The sequence below is a fragment of the Eupeodes corollae genome, chromosome 3 (genome assembly GCF_945859685.1).
Source record: "Eupeodes corollae chromosome 3, idEupCoro1.1, whole genome shotgun sequence".
NCBI classification, from domain to species: Eukaryota; Metazoa; Arthropoda; class Insecta; order Diptera; family Syrphidae; genus Eupeodes; species Eupeodes corollae.
This window is the reverse complement of record NC_079149.1, coordinates 22,070,729-22,094,734: the sequence shown is the minus strand read 5'-3', so window position 1 is coordinate 22,094,734 and position 24,006 is coordinate 22,070,729. Positions and strand designations below refer to the sequence as shown.

Here is a 24,006-nt window from a genome sequence, read left to right as displayed (position 1 = left end):
CATGAAAAGTGCTTCCTTAAAATAAGCCCTTCGAATTAGGCTTAAAACAACTGTCCCCTTCGTTCCTGACAACTTTACTAGCAGACAGGAATGGTTGAGAGTCGTAAGTCACTAGGCCCTAGTTCTCAACGGACTGTTGCGCTATCCAATTTTTTTTTTTAATTTTAAGACAAATGGTGGAAAAACAAGAGCTTTAAGTTTGAATAAAATAATTCTATGGTTAAGTTTGTCAAAAGCTTTAGTAAAGTCAGTTTATACACAGCCGACTTTATAACCCTGTTCTAAAGCGTTTGAACATAATTATGTTTGAGATGACATTTTTACAAATTGTTCAAACATTTTAGAATGCAAGAAAGTTTTGCAATTGACCTGTTGTTTGTTATGTTCGCCGCCGTAACCTTTTTTGGAAGAAATGACTTCTTCCATATATTGGAAAATTTGTTATTTTAGGGAAAGTTTGAATATGGACGGAAGGCGTTCAACTAAAGCACTTCTACACATTTTTAATATTATCGGTGGAATACCATTGGGACCTGCTGAGGACTCCAGCTAGTTTTCAAAAAAGTATACAAATTATTAAAATGTACTTCATCAACTCCTTTAGGGCTATTAACAAATGACTCACTAAAATTGGTTAAGGAAGCGTTACAGATTTCAACAGTTTTATCTAAAGATTCTTGTAAGTGAAGTTAAATGCAAATCTATCTGATTTTATCTTAAAATTGACAAGTTTTTAAAATTGTTAAGGATTCTCTTACAAAGAGGTGTCCATATAAATAAGATTACAGAAAATCGTTATTCTTAATTTTGTGTAAAATAATTTACTGGCACATAATGCAATAATTAATTCTGAATTTTAACATTGAAAATGTTTTAAAAATGATTTAGAGTATACAAAAAAATAAAAAAATATTTCATCTTCATAAGAAACTTAAAATATGATTGAATTTAAAAAATTAATAAAACAAACACTTTTTTAAATTAAATAAACAAAATTCACATTCAAAACAAACAAATTTCAAAATTCAAACATTTAAATAAATGAACAAAAATATTCTTAACTCACCTAAGTTTTCCGCCGACGCATTAATTTCGCCCATTGTCCTTGGACATCGTTGTGGCCTCGTTGGCCCTGGTGGTTTATTGGCATTACCAGGAGAATGCAGCGATTGGCTTTTATGACGTCTTATTGTTGGTAATCTCGCCACAAAGGATGCATTGTGTTTAAAACTAGAAGACGCCCGCCTAATCAGCGATATACGATTTGTACGATAACTTCATGATTATGATTTGTTCAATTACGATAAAGTTTATTTATATAGGTATAGGTAAAGATTTATAATTTTATGTGGAAAAAATATTTTAAAAAACAATTGTATAATACGAGTATGTTTTTTTTTAAATTTACATAGCAGTGTGTGTTTAATAGTGTTTGTGTGTGTGTGTGTGTATATGTTTTGAAGAGGAATTTAATTTTTAATTGTTTCAAATATTTATGTTCATGAGTTAAGTGACGTTAAATTATATTTGTTTATTTACAACATGACACCAATTTTTAAATTTATCATTCAGTATATTTAAAAAATATTAAGTTTTTGTTTGTTTATGGATTTGTATTTTAAACAATGGGTATGATGTTTTTTTTCATTGTAGATAACGCATAAAAAGCGAAAAAAAGTAAGAAAAAAGAAAATTATAATTGTTGTTAAATTTAAAATTATATTTCAACTAAAAACTATACACACAAACTTAAGATTAACACCTAGTAAAATATATACATTTAATTATTTAAAATATGTGCAAATGTATATATTTTAATTGTCTATAAAAAAACATAAACAAAAGCGTTTTTTTTTAAATTTGCCAAAATTAATAAATAAAATTACTTAACCAAATATTAAACACTTAAATAAATAAAAATAAAAATGAAAGAATATCGTGCAAAAATATAAGAAAAGTGGTATAGTGTTGAGAAATTTATTTTTTGAAGATGAAAAGTGTAAAATATAATATTTTTATATTTACTGTGTTGAAAATAGAAGTTGTATTATTTATAAAGGTAATTGTAAAATATGAAAAATACAGTTTTGTTAAAAATTTAACTTTAAAAATGTTACAAACAAAAATAAATTGAAAGAAAAATATTTTTTTGAAAAATAGTGCAATTAACGTGCACAAATTTACATAACACTACTTCAAGTTCAAGCAAACAAAGCATGCGCTATAGGTTAAAAGTAAAAGTAATTTGAAAAATAGTTTTAAGTAGAAAAATAAATAAATAATTTCGTGTTTTTTTTATTATAATTTAGTTTAATGTGCTTTTTTATTTAAAGGAACTATTTAAAGATCAAAGAAATGTTTTGAGACACCCTATTTCTACAGTAGATTTCATAAATTTTGTTAAATTATTTAAATTGTTAATTTTGTGTGCAAAATAAAAAAGAAGTTCTCGAATAAACTCTAATACTTATCAAAGTTATTAAAGAATTCAATCTTTTGTGAATGTAATCATAATTGTTTTCAACTTGGTTTGACAAAAGAAATGTAAGCAATAATCGTGAATGCACATCATTTGGAGTTAAAAGTATTGTAATTTATGAATCTGAAATGAGTGTTGATTACATACTTGGGTTGACAAAGCGAACCTAATAAATACAATCATTTTTATATTCAAAGATTGCATTCAGAAAAGATTTCCTTCTTTTTATTCTATGATGTTAAATACTGATTTATTTTTTTTGACTCATATGTGTTTCTTTTCGAGGATAGTTTTAAGGAGGCCTATTTTTAAGAGACTTATTTTTTTAAAGGACCAAAGCTCAACAACCAATTTCTTTTAATTATCAGGATTCTGAATTTCAAAACACTCATACTTTGCACTTAGTTTTGTAAGAGTTAAATAAGTTTTAAAATTCTCATTTGAAGTCGTTAGTTGATTTGAAATTTTGACATTTTTATGAAGTTTCAAGAACCGTACAGACAGAAAATATCCTTAAACTATGCAGAAGGCATTTTCAGAAAAATACAGGTTTTGGCTTTTTTTTTAAATAGCAAGAGACAAATTTAGTTGATCTTAAAAATCTCACGAACCAATAAAGCTATCGACATTTAAAGTTTGATTTTACACGTAGTGTGTCATAAGAAATTGGTATGAGCTTAAATAAATAAAAAGAACTGACAAAAAATATTTTTTGTCAACTCGAATATTTTACGAATATAAGATGATATGACTTTCCGAATTGTCTTTTTAACATCTGTCATAATTTTCAGAAATATTGAACTGACAGTTTGTTCCACTAAATGTCTTTGAGAAAATAGAGTTTAAAATAATTTTCGACTCAAAATACTTATTTTGAAGGCCACTAATGGGTCGTAATTAGCTTCTTTTGTTATTTTTAGAAAAGAACTATGAACGGAATTCAAATCTATATAACTAATAGCCCAATGAAATTAGGCGAAAAAGAGAGAAAAGCTCGGAATGGGAGAAAGTAAGCTGGAAATTTGGAAATATTTTCCTTTTAGTGCTCTAAGCGTTTTGTAAAAAGTATCATAAAATCTCCTGCATTCTTAGTTTAAGATCACCAACAGTTCATTGCGAAAACCACCTTTTCTTGATTATCTCCTATTTCATAGGTCCAATTGTTAGCAGTTTGAGATTGAGAGGTCCATAACTCAAGACACGGACAAGAGATTGTATGAACCTTTTTTTACAATGTTTAGAACGCTAAAAGGAAGATAAAACAATTTTCAAGATTACTATCTATCATTCCGAATTAAAAACTTTATTTTACTGGACTAAAAAGCTTAACTGTCAGAAACTCTGCATGGTATAAGGTGTTTTTTTAGACGTGTGGTTTTCAATCTGGCAATTTTTTTTTTTAATTTGGCGTTTTTGACAGTTGTCACTTGACTCATGCACAGTTTGCCATTTCATGATAAAAATAAAGAATTACTCATGAGCAACGTTTGAAAATTGTCCAAATTTATTACCAACATAATGATACGGTCCGCTCGAGGCATCAATGTATTGATTGAAAATTTTTGAAAGCGAATTGTCTTTCTTCGTGGGCCTGTAGCGTGGCCTCCAGATCGTATGATTTAGCATCGTTGGACTATTTTGTGTGGGGTTATGTGGAGTCGCTTATCTACTCTGATAAGCTCGAGACAATTGATGTCTTGGAAGAGAATATACGACGCGGTTTTGGTGCCATAAGTCCCTAAAGTGGCCCCATACGGTAAAAAGTGGTCTCAAATTGGGCCTCTCGGCTTAAAATGGGGAGAAATAGCTAAAGGGCTATTTTTATTTTACCAAGTTAGTGTGATTTTAATAATATAAAATATTAAAACCCCTTACCATGGTTGTTATAAAGGGTGGTTAAATTTTAAGGGCCGAAGTTGAATGTAAACCACATCGAAACGTCAAGTTTGTGTCGGCATTTCATTTGATATTTCTCAATGTCATACTTATTTAATTTTAACAATGGAAAGATACGCAGTTAACCAAAGCTTCAAAGTTATTCAGGCTTATTATAAAAATGGGCGTTTAAATTAAAATGAATCTCATGCACTTCATGAATCGAAAGGGTGCAATCGTGCAAAAATTTCAGAAAACCGGGTCTGTAGGAATTGTGGTGTGTACAAAATGTCGTCTTGCCTTGTAATTGCACCTCTCACGCAATTGACTCAAGAACTGAAGCCTCTTTACCATTTTATGTGCTGCGTCTTCAATGATCAGAATGGTGGCAAGAAATGGCAATAGTTTTGGAAGAAATTCATCTTTAGTGATGGGCATATTTTCACTTTAGTGAATTAAAATCCAAGAGTGATTGTTGAAAAACCAATGCATCTACAAAGAGTTACTGTTTGGTGCGTTCTATGGGCTGGCATCAGCATCATTGTGCCTTATTTTTTCCTAAATTAGACCGATTAGGCAGTTACGATGTTCGCTATCCTCAGATGATAACGAATTTTGTAGGTCCAAATTTTAATAGGACGGTTCCACTTGCTACACCGCTAACGAAAAATTGGCGCTTTTGACCGACAAATTCTATAACCGTGTTATGTTATGTAGTGTCGATGTCAATTGGCCGCCAAGATCATGTGATTTGACATCCTTGAACTTCTTTCTTAAGAGTTATTTGAAAGAAAAGGTGTACGTCGATAAACCAGCAATAATGCAAGAGCTTAAGGATGAGATAATTCGGCACATAAATGGCATAGAACCTTAATTATGTTTTAGCGTCATCGTAAATCAGGACCAATGGGTGAAGGTGTGCTGCCAATATCTCGGAAGACGTTTGGCTGATATTTCATTCCATACATAATTGAACCATACCAATATTATCACAATAAAAATAAATTCCAAAAGTTTTACAAATAGTTTGTGTTTTATCACAAATTAACATCGGCCCTAAAAATGTAACTACTCCTAAAGTGATAAAATTTGTATAAAAAAATACTATGGTACTAGTCGAGCTCAGAATCCAAGAATATTGATTCGTCCATTATGTAAAGGTGATAATAAGCTAAAAGGTATATATTCTGTATCCTACCATATTAATGTAATTTTCTGTATAAATAAAGAATATGAAGCAGGGTTGTTATGTACTTTTCAACGTATACAAATAATTTAAAATCCTTTTAAGAGAGAATTGTAAATATTAAAAATATGTTGACAACTTAAAAAATAGAAATTATAAGGTATACAAAATTCCAGCAGTATACTAAACCTCATCAAATTCGAACTATCATTCAAAAAGTGCGAACAATTAATTTAACTTTAACTTTTTGAACTTTTTCAACTGAACAAAAATAGTTAACATTGGAAATTTTTACAAGCGAAACATAAAAAATTAACTAACGAAAATTAACTTTAACAAAATAACTATTAAAAACAGTGTGGTCAATTTAATTTAATGTTTAACAAGCAAAAAGCTTATAACGTAGCTGTAAAATATTCTATGCAGTTTCTTTTTTTTCAGATTCTAACAAATGCACTTTAAATTTTTGTTTCAATCTTTAAGAGATTTTAAAAAATTAAAAATTCTAATTGATTTATATTTTTATTTTGTTCAAACTGCATTAACCATTTAAATGAAAAAGAATTCTACAATAGCATCGCAAAAGAAGAACTTACATTGCACTCGAGGTTGATGCTATCTTCTCTGGTGGTTCCAATTTTGAACTACATAGAGTTTGTGTTTTTATTGTGTGTTTTTTATTTTTATATTTTTCAATTCAATTTGTTTAAAAAATGTATTGTATTTGTTTTTAATTTTTTCGTTACGAACAATGGTAGTTTTTATTCAAATTGATTGTTGGTGTTACAGCCATATATTATTTTAAGCGTGCAGATTTATTTTTAATTTTATTTTTGGATTCAATTCGGGTGTGTTCATAAAGTGTGGTTTTATTATTATTTTTTTTAAATTTTTTGTTTGTTTTTAATTCAGTTGTATATAGTAGGCAAATAATTCAGCAAAAATAGAGAGAATCGTACGTTTTATAATAAAATGAAATAAACAAAGAAGAAAACAAGAAAGAGAAAATATTTTCAATCAGTTTTTAATTCTCTTTAATTATAAGTTAATAATTTTTTGTATTTATTTAAAAATATAATTGAAAAATAAAAAATTGAATTAAGTAAAAAGAAATAATTTCAAATTAAAATTTACCAAAAAATTACTTTACTTATATTGAAATTAAATATTATTAATGATTTAAATATTTTTTTTTAAATGGTATATGAAAAATATTACCTAGATTATGGATGATTTTAAGAAAAAACAAATGATTAATAAATGTTCAATCAAAACATTTAAGAAATTTTTATAAATATATTTAACATTTTAAGGGAATGTGCATGAATTTAAATTTTTAATTTAACAATTATATAAAGTTTATTTATATTTATGGATGTTTTTTTTAGAGAGAAAGAAAGATTGTAAAATTTTGAAAACAATTATAAATTTTAAAAGAAAATCTAATCCAATTTCGAAAAAGCTTTGTGTTTTTTTGAAAAATATGTTTTTCTAAATTTTAAATACCATTAGTATTCATTAAAATAAAACATGTTGTGTAAATGTTGTAGTAAAGAAGCTGACGCCATTATTTATAGCTGTTGAAAATTTGTGGAATGTATTTTGTGTAGATGTTTTGTTGTTTTTTTACAAAAAAAATATAATATTTACAAACACTTCAACACAAATTAATACTTTGGCGGGAATTCAACACAAAATAAATTTAAACAAGAGATCGTAATTGTTTTGGAATCCTTAAAAGAAGTAAAACATTAAAACTTTGTTTCAACGTTTTGGAAATATTAGCAATGCTTTTCGAAAACAAAAGTCAATTGCGTTAATTTTTTGTTACGTCATATCCATTTTGCGGTTCCAAAAGTAAAGTACTGGAATTCGACATCTGTCAAATTAGGTTGTTAAACCAATTTACGAAAATGGATCGCTTAACTATTGCACAACGCTTTAAAATCTACTACAAAAATTGTAATTCTGTGACAGATTATGGTCAAGAAATTTGAAAAGACTAGATTGGTTTCAGTTATTGTCAGGCCTGTTCATCGTTATTTCGCTCGTACCACTGAAAATATTGCTGCTGGAAAATGCACTTCGGGTTTCCAGACCCAAGGCAAAAGAAGGAGATGCTGGGAGAAGATGCAAAGTCGACTGGCTACAAGAGATCGCTAAATCCTTCATCGACCGAGTCACAAGTAACCTCTCTCGAAGTTCTCTGCCGCCAAAGAAATACATCGAAAACCAGTGGCAACATTACCAAGATGCAATCAGAATAGCCACCTCTGACGTGCTGGGTTTCAAGCAGCCATCAACAAGAAACCGGTCGGTGGTTTGATGAGGAATGTCGGCAGGCAGAAGGACGAGAGCTGATCACGAGCTCTTTAAGTAGAAGAGGCGAGAGGAACACCGAATTCGCAAAAGGAAAAGGAGAGGGCATGAGAAGCGTGCAGCGTGAGTGAAGCAGGTGAAACGAAATTCATAAATAGATGAACAGCAAACCGAAGTTTGAAAAGACGAAAGTGTAAACATCATAGTGGAACCACAGTCAATGCTGAGGATATGGAAGGACCACTTCTGGAGACTATATAACGGCGACGACAAATCGAATTCTGTCTTTCCGACTTAAACGAAGTAAAGATTGCCATTTCTAAGCTAAAATCTAACAAAGCTGATGTAGCAGATGGCTTCAATGATAAGCTTTTCAAAACAACTGGAGATAATTTGGTTAGGAGCATGCACAAACTTATTTGTAAGTTTTGGTCGGAACACGGAAGAAAGCATTCCCGATGTATGTAACTTTAGTATTGTTTTCCCGATTCTGAAAAAAGAGACCCACTTAACTGCACCAACTATAGAGGAATCAGTCTACTAAAAATCGCTTACAAAATCTTTTCTGCGGTAACATGTGAACGTCTAAGGCCCATAGACCTGATACGTCCTTATCAATGTGGTTTTAGACCATGAAAGTCCACAGTTGATCAAATATTCACAAATAGGCAGAACCCGGAAAACCCCAAAAACATCAAATTGACAACCACGATCCTTTTTTCGATATCAAGGCCGCATCTACATGCACGAGCTGTATAGATCCAAGTCTAGTTTTAGCATCCCTTCCGAATTTGTCCATTTGTGCAGGATGCCTATCTAGTGTTCATGCTGCTCCATAAAGGTTGGAAACAACTTGAAATAACCTTTCAATGTCAAAAAAGGCTTTAGAAAAGGTAATGTGCTGTCATACGATTGAAAGAATAGTACTTGAAAGAATAGTGCAGAGTTCCCACGTCAACATTAGCGGTAATATCTTTCAAGAGTCTGTCCAATTATTATGATATGCTTATGACATTGAAGCAATCGGAAGAACTCAGCGTGATGTCAATAGTGCTTTTGTGAGTAGTGAGGCAGAAGAGAAAAATGGGTTCAAAGGTTAATGAGGGTAAAACAAAGTACATGCTGTCATCAAGAAAAGACTTACAACATTGAAGTCTCGGTAAAAACTTCACAATCAACAGGCGTAACTTTGAGACAGTTAAGGACGTCGTCTATTTAGGCTCCGCTATGAACGCGGAAAACAACACCAGAGCTGAGATCAAACGAACAATAACTCTTGCGAACCCCTGTTTCTTTGAACTAAAAAACAAATGATAAGGCAAGGCTTTCCCTCGAGTGTCGAAAGTGTAGATATATAAGACCTTCATCATCCCCATCCAGCTATACGGTGCAAAAGCATGGAATATGACAAAAGTGGATGAAAGCATCTTCTTGGGTCGTTTCAAAAGGAAAGTTTTTCGTGTGATTTACGGTCCCGTAAGCATAGAGAGTGAGTTGAGGAAAAGATGGAACGAAGAGCTGTACGGGCTGTACAGCGACATAGACTTAGCCAGAAGGGTAAAAGTCTAACTTCTAACATGGCTGGGTCACGTAGAGCGCATGAAATCAATGCTCCAGCCCGGAAAGTTTTTGAATCCACATATAAAGGACAGTGCAGTTTAGGAAGACCGTGGATCAGTAGGTGCGAACTTGCCAACTTGGATCGCGAAATTGGAGACATCGACCCGACTTAGTTGGAGAAGTTAGTTGGATGTGGCTCTAATTCAAACAGAACTGTAGCGCCAATCTAAGTAAGTAAGTAAAATTGTTGCCGAAGACCCGATTGTGTCGACTCCTCGTCGTTTTCAGAAATTAGGACTGTTTTAAAGCTCATTATGGCGTATTTTGAATTTAGATCTAGACCTACATCCATACAAAGTCCAGCTCAGACAACAACTGAAGCCAGCTGATCGTTCTAAACGTCGTTGTAGATACGTCGAATGGGTGTTTCAAAATAGGGTGGTCGCCGAATTTTGGAACTAAAGTTTCTTCAGCAACGAAGCACATTTCTCACTTGAAGGGTTTGTTAACAAACAAATTTGTAGTATTTGGAGTTTTGAGAATATTTAAGTAATTGAAGAGAGGCCATTACATCCATAAAAAGTAACTGCTTTGGTGCGCTCTTTTGTCTAGAGTGGAGGTGTGATTGGACCTTACTTCTTCGAAAACGACGATGAAATGAATGTCACCTTTAATTCAGAGCTTTATGGTCATATGAAAACCTACTTTTATTTGCCTGCTTTTGAAGAATACGACTTGGAGAATATGTAAGTTTTTACAAGACGGGTCTACCTGCCACAACTCGAGCGAATATGGCTTCATTGCAAGGAACATTTCCTGGCCGCAATTGCTCGTCGTGACGATATCAACTGGCTACCAAGATCATGCGATTTGACACCGCTGGACTTGTTTTTGTGGGGCTAATCGAAAGATCGTGTTTATGCAGATATACCTTTAAATCTTGAGGAATTAAAAAAACAACATTCGTAAAGTTATGGCTGAGATACCCTAACATGTGTCAAAAAGTGATCACAAATCAACTCAAAAGAAGCGATGCTTGTAGAAATTTGCGTTGTGATCATTTAAATGTTGTAATAATGTTCAAACTTTATAATAAAAATAAATTTTACTTTTGAAACAACAAAATGGTTAACCCGTCATATTTTAAGTAACTTTGTTTTTAAATCCACTTTTATTAAGAACAATTATTTACAAATTTCATTTTAAAATATCGTGATTTGATTTGTATGTTCGGATTTAAATATTATCAAAAATACTAATTTTAGTTTTTTAAGAAAATTCTTGACTTTTTCAAGCCGTGTTTCACTTCCTTATTTTTTATTAATCTCTTGCTTAAAATTCAAAAAATAAGTTGGATACATTTATTAAAAAAAATATATTTATTATATTTTTACATAAAAATCTATCAAAAAACAATTACCACATACAATACCATTCATTTGTTTATATAATACCATTTTTTCAAATTATTAAACCCCATTAGCAACATTCATTTATTTTATTATTATTTTTTAATTTTATTTTAATAATTTTACATTTTATTTATATTTTTAATTATTTTTATTTTTATATATATTTTACGGTACACAAAATTTAAAACCATCGAGCAAAAGTACATTACATCATAAGTACTTTAACACAACCAACGTAGAGAAATTTACAAATCAAAGGGGGTGTGTGAGGTAAAACCAAGAAAGAGAGATAGAGATACAGAGAGAAGGAGGGAGGGAGAGAGAAAGAGCATTCGAAAAATAATTTGTCTCAGAATTTTTTCTAAATCTCATTTTGCTCTAAGTTCAATTTAAAATCAAAAAATTAAATTAAAAATTCTAATTTTTGTTTCTATAATTATATCAAGTGTTTAAAAAATTAATTTAAAAAATAAATTATTATTAAAAATTGTATAGGTACTGTTTTATTATTTTTTGTATTGTATTATAACAAAATGGGCTTATAAGATCAGAATTAAGAAAAACCAACCTTTCGGTACCGGATGGATACCGCCGAGCCAGAAGGTATATCTTTTGGCCCCGAAAGCTTAAATGTTTATGAACAAATAGAAAATATTGACTTGATGACGTATTATAAATATTTTGTTTTGTTTGCAATAAAAATTAAATAAAAAATCAAATTTTAAATAAATTTCATTTTTCTATTTTGTATATTTTTGTTTTATTTATTTATTTTTATATAAATATATTTTTTTTATTTTGTATATTGATAAAGTTTCAATGTAGCAAAATAGAAAATAATGAAAAGTGAGAATACAATACATTAGAGAGAAAGAGAGAGATACAGAGCGATAGAGAGAGAGAGAGTGAGAATTAGATAGAGTCAGAAATATAAATCTGATAGAATTTGCTATTATTTATCAATTTTTTAATAATTTTGAGTGAAGTTAACTAAAAATGATACACCCTATAAGGATTCAAGAGAAAAAACAAAAACAAAAAGAATATAAAGGATGACATTGCATAGGTGTGTTACTTATTGTGTATATTTTACTGGGTGAGACAAAAATTCTTGAGACTGTTTGAAAAAAATTTTAAGTGAAATTTTCAATTTAAATTAAAAAATTGTTTTGGTTTTTGCAAAATAAAATGCATACAATTTTATTTTTTTTTTTGAAGCAAACGCTTTGCGGGATTTATTTGTGATTTTAATAGAAAACGGGAAGATTTGTTTTAAAATTTTAAATTATAAACTTAAGAAAAAACAAAAATAAATAGGTACGTAAATTCAAACAATTTTTACTGGAGGAATTTTGAAATATTTATATTTTCTGCGTGTTTTAAATAGTTTTGAAAAAATATACGGAAAAAATTTTGCAACTTGAAGTCAAATCAATAATTTATAATTTTTATTGTTTATTTGTTTATGAAATTTGAGTGGAATTAAGGGGGAATAGGTGAATATACATAAGCTTTTTTCGTTTTTTTTTAAGGTTTTTTTTCAAACCCTAAGGTTCTTTGAGACACTTAAATGTGGGATGAATGAGTTAATATTTTAAGCAAACAGTTTTCGATTAAGTTGATAAATACAAGTTTAGTGGCCGTTTTTCAGAAGAAGGTCATACCAAAGTACCTGTTTTTTGTGTCATGAATAGGGACAAGATTTAATTTACCTGTAAGACCCTTTAAGTCAAGAAAGTAACAAACAAATCTTGTGTTTTAGGTAAATACCAGTTTTACTGAACGAATTAAATTTGCAGTTATGTATGCCGCCTCCTGATTTCTGAATTATTTCAAGTAACCTGTGTTGCATGGATTCATAGAGTGCTGTTAGATAATTGAGCAATATTTGGGACCGTTTTATTAATTCAATAATCTCTTCAGTAGTTTGGTATTGCTGTCTTCCTTCGTAGACTTTTCTTGAAAGCCATTCAATAACGTTTTCCATGATTTTCTGGTTAGGAGAAAATTTGGGGAATGGTAATAGGTTCACATTTTGCCCCTGAATCCAGGCTTTTGTTGAAATACACTGTTGAACACTGCGGAAATGTTCGTTCCATAATCAATTTTTAAGTTATTGTCGTCATTTTAGAGCTTTGAAAATCCAGCTCCACGTTCCCGTTATAGGTGATTGCTCTCTATACTATTACACTACCTTATTTGCTGTGCCTTTATTCAAGATAGAGTTTTTCATTTCTAAAATCATGGATAGAATTTTTAATTTATTAAATAATGGAAATAGCTGCTATACTCATCAGGTTTGTTACGTATGGCAACACTGGCCATACGTGTAGTTCCTTTAAAATATAATATTCGTATTGTACAAGTAGAATAAGTTAGTCACTCTCGACTATTAGGGAAGAGAGGTTTGTTTCTCACCGGGCTCAGTAGAATAAAAGTGGGTTTTTTTTTATACTTTTTCCCACAGAAAAAGTCCCGTTAGGTTAATTTTTTTTAATTGGAAAAGATGATGTTATGCCAAGCTCGATTCAATCTAAGGCTTTGGAAATTGCGTGAAGAATTCAATAAGGGTTTTTTCTTCTTTTTTTAATATGTCGTATATGGTCTGCCTACTGTATAACCTGAGCAACAGTCGATTAGCTAGCATTTACTCCAGCTTCTGCCTTAAATTAACTAATGAAAAGCCTTGAATTTGAAGCAGCTCTCACTATCGCTCACCTTTTCTGAAATGGTGTGGATTTCTTGATGCTTCCTTTGTAGTTTTTAAAATACCTCTCTGGGTCCTTGAGGCAAATGTATACAAAATTTGAACTTTACAATGGAAGGTTTTGTCGAGATACCGGAAAGCTCGAATTTGGACTATTTTCTCCTTCTTTAGACCCCAGCCTCTACCCACACTTCTTGATTCTATCAAATTAATACTCGTACTAAGCTTCCAAATAATCAAAGAGGCAAATTTCATTCTTGTCCCTGTTCATGTGACACAAAAAAACAGGAACTTCTTATGACCTTCCTCGGAAAAATCGCCAAAAAATTTGTATTTATCAACTTAATTAACCATTTGTTTGCAATACAAACTAAATACATACCTCATTCATTGCAACGGATGGGTTTTTCCAAAAAACTTAAGGGTTCAACAAATATCGGCAAATAAAAAAAAAACGAAAAAAGATTGTCCCTATCCATGTAACACGAAGTGTATATAGGGCCTTTTATTTTGAAACATTTTATTTGACAATTTGCATGACTTAATCTGTTTATAGTTTTAAAATTTTGATTGTATTAACAATATTTCAATGGTTACTGTGACTATATTGGTAGAAAGACATTGGCAAGCCTTTCAAAAATAGTCTTAAAGTTGTCAATTTAGAATTTTTTAGACAACTTAAACAACTATTACATTTTGTTTAATATATTTTTGGTTGTTTTAATTAAAAATATTATTGATTTGACATTTGCAAGTAGAATTGCCTGATGCAAGTTTTCAAAAGTAATCTAAATAGAAGGCTTTAGAAATACAACTTTTACTTTTCATTAATTTTTTTTTATAAAAATAGATTTATTTAAAATATTGCAAAAGCTTGAATACAATAATAATATACTTTGTTGCAAATAAGTTGTTGGGAGAAAATTGTTATGTTTGCTTTAAAAGTTTTGATATTTCATTAAGTATATACTTTTCTTTTTAAGAGAGAGATAAGAAAGTAAGAAGACAACCTAACCTTATTATCCTTACCAGTAAAAAAAGTCCCGCCTTAAGTAAAGAATACAAAAAAAAAAACAAATATAGATAAATTAAAATTTTAACTAAAAAACATATAAAATATCATTATACCAAAAAATAAACTTCAATGCAAAAAAGACTCCTTTCGATTGTCTTTTATAATAAATATTAATAAGTTATAAGTTATTATATTATATTTTTCTTAATATTAAAAAAAAATAGTATAACGATTGCATTTTTGTCCCTTTAAAAAAAAGTAGAAGCTCTATAAGAATATGCATAAAAGTGAGCTTGAAGACTTATAATAACGATTAAAGTATTTTAATTGAAAAAAAGGTTGAATGTAATTTTGATTTATCAAAATAGATGGAATTTGTTTCTAAATTTTGAAATTATTTTATTAGTTTTTAACTTCGAGTTTTCTGGATGAAGGTTATTTTTTGAAATAAATTGAGAATAGATTTTAAGTGATTTCTGAAAAGGGAGAAGATGTTTAATATCCTTCTTATTTACATACCTTAAAAAAAGCTATAACCTCATAACGAAGGTTTAATGCATCTTTAAAATTTTTAAACTAATTCAATCTTTTTAAAATTAAAAATGAAACAATTGAGTTGTTTTTTTTTTTATTTGCGTTTCATTGAAGATGCTTGAAGACATTTCTTTTTCTTCTGAATTGAAATAAAAATCATTTCATTTTTTTTATTGAGTTGGGGAGTGATTTCATTTTAATAAAAAAAACCTTAAAATTGTAGTATAGGGCAACCGAAGCATTACAATGTACCTAATTTCCACTGGCTCAAACATAAAATGGTTGTTTTTTTTAGAAGAATTGAACTTTCACTTGGCAACAATATTTTAGCTGGCGCCTATTTTGTCAGTTGTAAAGCGATTTATTTTTAGTCTAGACTGAATAATAGGGTGTCTCGTCACCAATTTTTTGGAGTATCTTAACAAAAGACCCTTCAAAAGTTTATGGCGAAAATAATAAAACAAAACTCAAGGGTTCCTTTGGGCCATTACATTTGTTTATTAAAGTAAATCGCTGTTTACGTATCTAAAATTTACTTATTTAGTTGACAGTGTTTTTTTTTTAAATGGTGATCGGTTTTGTTGACAAAGTTTAAACCTTATGAGTTCAAAAGCGAATTGAAAAGCGAAATAGCCACAAGGTTTCCACTTCTATGTTATCAAGTTTAACAAGAACCAATCCATCAGTGGCATCGTTTGAAAATGTCCCTTTAGCAAATGCCTTCAAATCATGAGGTATTTCTGCCTGATCTGTTCTTAAGGACGTTGGAATTCTTAAACATAATAATTCCAGTCTTGTAATTGATAAAAACAATCGAGTCTTGTTTAAATCAAAAAACAGTTCATCAAACCAAAATTATGGCATTTTGTCTCAGACCATACCTATATTTTTTGGAAGAAAAGACAAGACTCTTATTTATGACGAAACACTTGGGCATGTTTCAATTCTTACAGAACCTCGATCAATATTAATGGGTCACATAATTTTAAAGTATGGTATTCGAAAAAAAATATGGAATTCAATTTTAGATTTTTTTAAGAATAAGTGATTTGATTTAAAAACTTTTTTCCGCATTGGACATGATGGTACTGCCAACCATACGTGTTGGAAAAGAGGAGTAATTCTTAACATGGAAATGGAACTAAGTCAACCATTATAGTGGGCAATACAATAAGTTCATGCGGATGAAATGTCACAACGACAGCTATTCACCAATTTAAATTGATCTACTTTCGGACCTCGTGAGTAATCTTGTCCAATTTTAAAGGGTATACGAGTAACGGATCGTGAAAACACCAATGTTGTTCAAACATTATCCTGTTATCGGGAATGTAATTGATATTGACCAAAAAATCGTAGATCAATCATTAAGCAAATATCAAAAATCTTCTTGAAATGTGCTAAGCTATAAAATGTGGTGGCTGAGAAAATGGTAAATTCATTAACTTTATGTACACACCGAAAACCTTTTCTTGGCATGCTCGTTAACAGCAGAGAACTTGCTTTCAAATGAATCTTTAAAGCCAAAAAAAAGAATATATAAAACCCGAACCGAATATTTAAACCACCAAATTTAAAATTTAATTTCCAGATTAATCGATACATTTTTGTTGGAAAGAATGTGAAATAACTTCACAAACTGTTTTACAAGATCTGTCAAATGAAAGCTTTAATTGCTTATAAAACAAGAAGAACTCGAGAATTCCGGATTTTCTATGTCGTACACAAAGTGTCAAAATATGCATTAAATCTTTAGCTGAAGCAAACCAAAATTTATCAAGAATTAAAATGCCTCCATTTAATTTCAATATTATTTCTATTTAAGCTTATGTCCAAAAGTTTTTGACATTTATACGAGTCTCGAATGGATCTTATGTGATTTTGTTCTCAAATGTTGGTACGATTGATATTACATTTGTATCTCGATGGCTGTGTTCGTTGAGTAGTTGTGCATTTGGAATCATGTGTTTTCCATTGGCGAAAAAAAATCAATCGTTACTATTGATATTATTTAGTTTTGTTAATAAAAATGGACTTACTGGACTTATTTTTCAAGAGAAAATAATAGAATAAATAATTAAGTTTTTCTATGTTTCCACCAAAGATTTATCTCAGTTAACATTAAGTAAATCTTCATAGTGTTTCCACCGCGCAAGAAGATTTAAAAATGATTAAGTTTGACAGCACTTTATAAAATGTAAATGGTGTTTCGATGTTTCTTATGAAGTGTAATTGAGATAGTTTGATCCGTGTAAGACAAAGAAGAACTGAATAGTTCAGCACCATAATAGAAGAATGTGCTACCTACTCTATGTGCCTTTTTTTGTAATTTGATATTTTTTGTACACAAACATGCAAATTAAAAGACCATAATGCATTATCTGTAAAACCAACTCCTCCACACAAGTTTTTCTTGACAAATTTTGAATCGACTCCGATCCCCGACCGGAATCGAGTTATATAAAGAATTGAGACGAACTTCAACTTCGCTTCAGCACCACATGTTAATGTAGTAGTCTACGAACAAATCCCCTCTTGAAGTTTTTATTTTATGTCAAAGCTGCAATTGTTAAATGAACTTTTTTCTTATAGAATCTCAATTTCCAGATGTTTTCTTACCATTAATTCTTCAAAATTGTCCATTTTATTACTTTAAGTTAGTTTTTTTGCAGAAGTTACTCAGAACTTTTGATTTTCACAAAATTTTCTTCTATTTGTGTTTTTTTTTTTATTATTGTACCAATTTTAAATCCGAAAATCTGGCTACCGCCTATGGGTGTTCTTGTTAATTTTCTACTATACTATTTATAGAATGCCAAAAAAACACGGGGAAAAAATTTAAATCATTTTCTTGCTCAAACTATGTATAAGGGCATGCCTTCCCCTACAACCCCCGTTCTAAGGTTCACTATAGGATTTGGATTAAATACAAAGTAAGGTGTATGCAAAGTTTCTTTAAATCCAGATCCTTTAAATATAAAGAAAATTTGAATACATCTAACTTCGAAAAATGCCACCCAAAATGTTTTTTAAATACAAAATTAAAGATATCTTTTGGAAATTAGCCAGATTCCTTTGTCATAAAATAAAAATCCAAAATTCAAAATTAAAAATCCTTTGGGCAAAATGTCAACTTACAATATAGGCGTTCTTTTATTGGCAGAAATTATTTGGGTGTTACGACATTAGCTTAGGGTACTTTGGCCCTTTTTTGTTTAACTTTTTGCTCTTTGTGACGAATGTTGGGTTTTATGACATTAAATGGTTTGGGCATTATGCTTTTGGGCGAAAAGACCAATTAACAAAACTATGGTCTTTGGAGTGATAATAATTATTTAGTGTACATATTATGTTAAGGTATTGTCGCAATCATAGAAACAGAGTGTTTGGGTGGTACAATAAATGGTCCGTACTTCTTAAAAAATAATGCTGGCCAAAACGTAAAAGTCATTGGTAACCGCTATAGAGTCTTGATTTCATACTTTTTCGTTCATGGCTTCAATTAAACAGCGCAACAGCTCACAAAACTAGTGCCAAAATTTTCTGACAAAATGTATGTTGTTGCTAGTCTATGCCAATAACCTTATAACGATTACCAACTTTAAGGACAATATTCGCCACGGTATTTCCGATATACGACAAAAATTGATCTAAAATTTGACCCCTAGATTAGACCACGCCTAACCAGATGTGGCATTCATTTTTCAGAAATCCAATTTAAAATACATTGCAATATAATTATCTTCCCTTAAAAGTAAATTTTATGCTAATGTGTAAATATTATCTTTGTTTTACTCCATACAAAACCTTTTATAAGGTTTTCAACAGAAAAAAGGACACATTATTTTAAGAATACTACGCATAGATATTTTCCCTTATTCTGGGCTGAAAACACTCACAGTAAATGTTTTGTATATTTGAATTCAGAAAATGTAACATTTTTTTTTTAAACATGGTTGCCAATACTTCAAAATTCACACTTTTAATTTGTTAAATCAAAATTACCTTCCAAACCTTTTTTGTTGGTGTTTTTTTTCTCTTCAAGAAAATCATCAATACAATAAAAGACATTGCACTCTTCAAAAAGCAAAACCTACAATATTGTTTATCTTCAATCGTATATTATATATGTTATAAAAATATTATAATATTTATTTATAAACAAAAATAGTAAACTAGCAAAAGTGTATTTATTTTTTGTTTTTTAATGCGCAACAGAACAGATAACTGCCATTGTAATACATTTATAGCATTTAAGCTATAGCAGCTATATAATATATAAATATAAATTTATCAAACACAAATCAACAATACAAAACTCGAAGGGGGTGGTTTAAACAACAGGGTAAAAATTAAATCAATAAATTTATTTTAGCATACAAAGTTGTACATGGAGAGAGCAATTTTTATAATTTTATGTATTTTTATTGTAAAATTGAATAAGAAAGAGAAAAGACAATGGAAAACATTGGTTGTTGGTGAAAAAACGGGATACTAACCAAACTTTTATTTTTATGAAAAATTTAAAGAAATACCAACACAAAAAAAATAACAAACGAAAAAATAAATAAAAATCTTAAAAAAACAATACAAATAAAAATAAAATACAAAAACAAAATAATTGGAAAAAATTTTACCCTCATTTACCTATATTCACTTAAATTTTTTAACAATCTATCCCAGTACTCAGAACTAAAAGAAGACACATATACAAACACGTCAATTAAATTAAATTTCAATAAGAAATAATCCTTTTTTTTTGTATTTTTTGTTTTGTTTAAAGTTAATATTATTACTTTTTTGATAAAAAAATATTTACATTTATTTTTAATATTTAAAAATGTTTATGCTACTGAAGAAAAGAAAAACAACAAAACTGTTAAATAACCCAGTTAAAAGGATATGTTAGAAGAAACATTTATTACGCACAACATTTTTTTGTTTCATTAATTTTTTGTTTATAAAATTTTAATTTTTACTGTATACAAAAATTATTATGAATTATTAAAAATAAATCTTAAAAATCGCTTTTTTAAGCGCACGACGACGAAGAGAGGTTAACTTAAAAATCAAAAAACAACAACAAACAACCAATAAACAGAAACCCCTGCCATAAATAGTTTTTGTTTTTTTTATTTGTTCGTCCTTAAAATAATTTATTTAAATAATTAAAAAAAAAGGACGACATAAATATATATCTTAGTATATGGGGACAAAACCGAACGAAAACAAAAATTATTATTTTATTTTTATAATATTTTCTTTTTTTTTGTAAACACGGAAACGGATACGGATATTATGGTAAATAGTAAATATATATTATTAAATCTAATTTTGAAAATAAAATGGAAGTAGAAAATCAAATACTTACGATGGAGGCGGACTTGGCAATGGCACTTGATGGATCTTCCACGTTGCCACAGATACGGAATGTTCATCTGCAGCATAGCATCTCCATAGGGATTGTATTAACGTGGCTGCAGGCTGGCGCCGTCGTATCATATGTTTTTGGCGCTGTTGCTGTTGAACTTTGAGCGCAAAACCGCTGCCAAGGATACCCTGTGGATGGTACATTGAAAAATACATACATTACTCTTATATATATGTAGGTGTGTATGTAGTTAAGCAAAAATACAAAATTCATGATTTTGATAATCAAATTTTTGTACACTCGTCCTTATTCCTCAGATCTAGAGAACGAGGATGTTCGAAAACTATAACTTACATAAATAATATAGAGCTTACACAATATTCATGAAATTGATAATTTATTCATGATATCCTGATTTAATTAGAATTTGTTTTTTGTTAAGGGTTTTCCAACGCGGCGAAGAGGGCATGGTCCTGCTTTTACTTGTCAGTATTTCCCGAAAGTCGTCAAAAGCTATATAGACACTATACTCAACGCCACTTCAACGAGAGTTAAGGATTGAGAGGATTTGGACGATGAATGAATAAAGTTGATTTCAAGGGGAAGGAAGTTTTGTGTAGAATAATGTTGTTAAATTATGATGCTTTCAAATGCAGTTCAGACTTTTGAATGAGATGGGGTTGTTGAAGATTAGTGGATTTAAAGACATTTTGCGGAACTATATAATTATTATCAGTTTGTGAAGAAATTTGATAGTTTTTGGTACTCCTTAATTGGAGTTTGGAATGAAGTTACATAATTATGCGGTTTTAATTGCAGCTTGCCTTTAAGTTTACATGCAACTTACAAATTGAAGTGAACTCATATTTCATGATATGTTGTTACAATTTAAAGTAACGGAACTGAAACAAGCAATTTTAAACTAAACATATCAATCTCAAATATCACAATGCCACAACTTGACCTAATTTTCACGCTGGAAATCTGATTTTTTGTATTTAATTGTATCACAGATTGAATTATTCGAATTGTGAAAAAGTTCCCCTTGGGTAACCTAGAATTTTCTGGTAACTTTGTATTTTTCAAGTATCATATACTTTAACCTTTTACGATCATGACATTTTTCAAAGTTAAGCCTTATATTGTAGATATTTATCGGCTCAGCTGGAACTATGTTCATAATTTTGCGTATAGAATTTCAAAGTTTGAAGAACACATAACAGATGTTTTTTTTTCAAAAGTCAGACTTTTACAGAGAATACGGACAATTTTTTTCCACAAATCTGGCTGACCGGCAATGGATCTGCAATAGACTAAAACGATTAAAGGGATTTTTTGTACGCAAATGATATGATTTTTTTAAGTTCAAGAAAAAACTATCTCTGCATTCAAATATTATGAAGAAAGTCTTTTTAATTAAAAATCAATGTTACATTAAAGATATGGTCTTTACTTTGACAGAAAAAGTTGAAAATACAAAAATGTATTTTAATAAACGGTTTGTAAACTCTTTTCTATTTTATTTGTGTGTTCAGAAGCTTCGTTTTCTATTGAATTGAAATAGCCATGAAATAGCAGGCCCTAAGGTTCAGGCTTTGCTTATTTTCGAATTTTTGCACCATCAAATATTGGTTCAATAAATAATTGTGTTTGTTAAAAAAGAATTAACTTTAAAACTGATAGATCAATTTTATGTAAAAAAAAAAACTATCTCATAATTTGATATAAAACGAAAGACCGTGTAAACTATGAAGATTTCTAGAAAAGAGTTATAATTTACCATTCTTAACATCTGAGTAAAAGTATTCATTTCTCTTTGGGGAACCATCAGATACTTAGTCTATTTATTTATTTATTTATTGAATTTGTTAAACAAACTAGAAGTTAAGACTAATATTACATTTATTCTTAGATTTACAAATTTACAATTCTTTAAGCAATTTTCAAAAAAAAAAGCTAAACTGAAGTATTGAACAAATTTACTTAAAATGTTTCACTTTTAAAATCATCGCTTACGGAATATACCAAAAAGTAATACTTGTTGTAAACTGAAATCCATTGCTTGAGGGGACTGTTTTTACCATAGTTAGATCTTGTTGATGTAGCCCGTAATGGAACTTGTCTTCTAATACTTGAACGGCTATAAATAATGTTTATTTTTTTCAAAATTGATGGTGATATTACTGAGCCATTGATTAGAAAGCGATGGAAGATTTATGAGCGTGAGCCTATGATTGTAGGGTAGAAGTTCGAGCCTATTGGACTATGCGAAGAAACGGAGGCAGAAACGCTTGAATCTTCTTTAAACTCCTTCTATTCTGTTTATATGGACTGAATTAAATATTATGCAGCCTACAAATGATATATAAAGAAGTTTAAGAATATAAGGGTTGCGAAAATCATGTGAAGACCGTTTTATAAATCCGATTGTCTTATTGGCTTTTTTAATAATGTAGTCATAATGATTTGTAAAAGTTAATTTTGAGTCAAGAATAATACCTAGGTTAGAGAAAAAAGAAAGTTTATTCAAATAAGAAGAGTTTAATTGATAATTGAAAGTCAAAACATTTTGTTTGCGTGTAAAACATATTGATTTGCATTTGTCTATGTTTAGTAAAAGCTTATTTATAAAACACCATTCGCTAGATCATCTTGTAGGAGTGAACAGACGATCTAAACAGTAAAGGTCCTAAGTGGCTACCTTGTGGTACGCCAGATTTGTTATAAAAATATGATAACCGCTCATTACTAAAAAGTACGCTGCATGATCTATTATATAAGTACGACAAATCGTCCTTAAAGCCTTGGGATTTAAGTTTGGAAGTTAATATTTTTTTGGCACCATTTATCAAAGGCATTACTGAAGTCTGTGAACACACAGTCAACTTGCTTCCGTTTTTCAAACGAATCTAACAAAAAGAACTGAAATGAAAGTATATGTATGTTTTATGTGACCAAGTTTTTATTGAATATGTGTAGATTTATGTTTAGTAACGCAGGCTGTTTTGGTCAATCGATCTCAAATGCAAAAAAAAACTTTATTTCATCGTTTTCCCAACGTTTCGTCGCTACTCACGACTTCTTCAGGGGTTTTTGTTACGATATGTTGTTTATTTGTTGTTGTGTTTTACATTGTTTTGTTTTAAAATAAAAGAAAAAAAAATTGTAAACTATTTAATAAATTAACATTAAACACAAGAGACTAATAAATTAAAAAGACAAACATAAATTATCAAAGTGTATTTCAGTACTTATTTTATTGCTAATTAGATTTACCAAAACAGCCTGCGTTACTAAACATAGATCTACATATATGATATGAAAGTGGTTAGTAACTGTTGACTTATTTTGAATAAAACCATGTTGACTGTCACAAACGATAAACTTGCAATTAAAGGATATGACTTTACAAATAATGGACTCAAATAACTTAGGGATGACAGACAGTTTTGCATTGGGTCGATAATTTGTTATTTCATTTTTCTTCCCTTTTTATGTATAAATTGAAGATTTGAGCGGTTGATTAAAAAGAACATGAAGAGGATAAG

General features: G+C 29.7%; 1 protein-coding gene across 20 annotated transcripts in view; it reads right to left on the bottom strand.

Annotated features, from left to right (window-relative positions):
* LOC129952313 (potassium voltage-gated channel subfamily KQT member 5) overlaps positions 1 to 24,006 on the bottom strand; it is a 498,379-nt gene that overhangs the window by 40,014 nt on the left and 434,359 nt on the right. For 13 of the 20 annotated variants that reach the window (XM_056064831.1, XM_056064830.1, XM_056064829.1 and 10 more), the window contains 4 exons: positions 20,459 to 20,646; positions 19,735 to 19,779; positions 6,137 to 6,184; positions 1,067 to 1,245 (listed from right to left, as the gene is read on the bottom strand). In XM_056064831.1, coding sequence (XP_055920806.1) covers positions 1,067 to 1,245; positions 6,137 to 6,184; positions 19,735 to 19,779; positions 20,459 to 20,646 — 460 coding nt within the window. Of the gene's footprint in view, positions 1 to 1,066; positions 1,276 to 6,136; positions 6,185 to 14,567; positions 14,586 to 19,734; positions 19,780 to 20,458; positions 20,647 to 24,006 lie in introns of all 20 variants that reach the window. The other 7 variants (XM_056064837.1, XM_056064847.1, XM_056064850.1 and 4 more) reach the window with 5 other exon arrangements.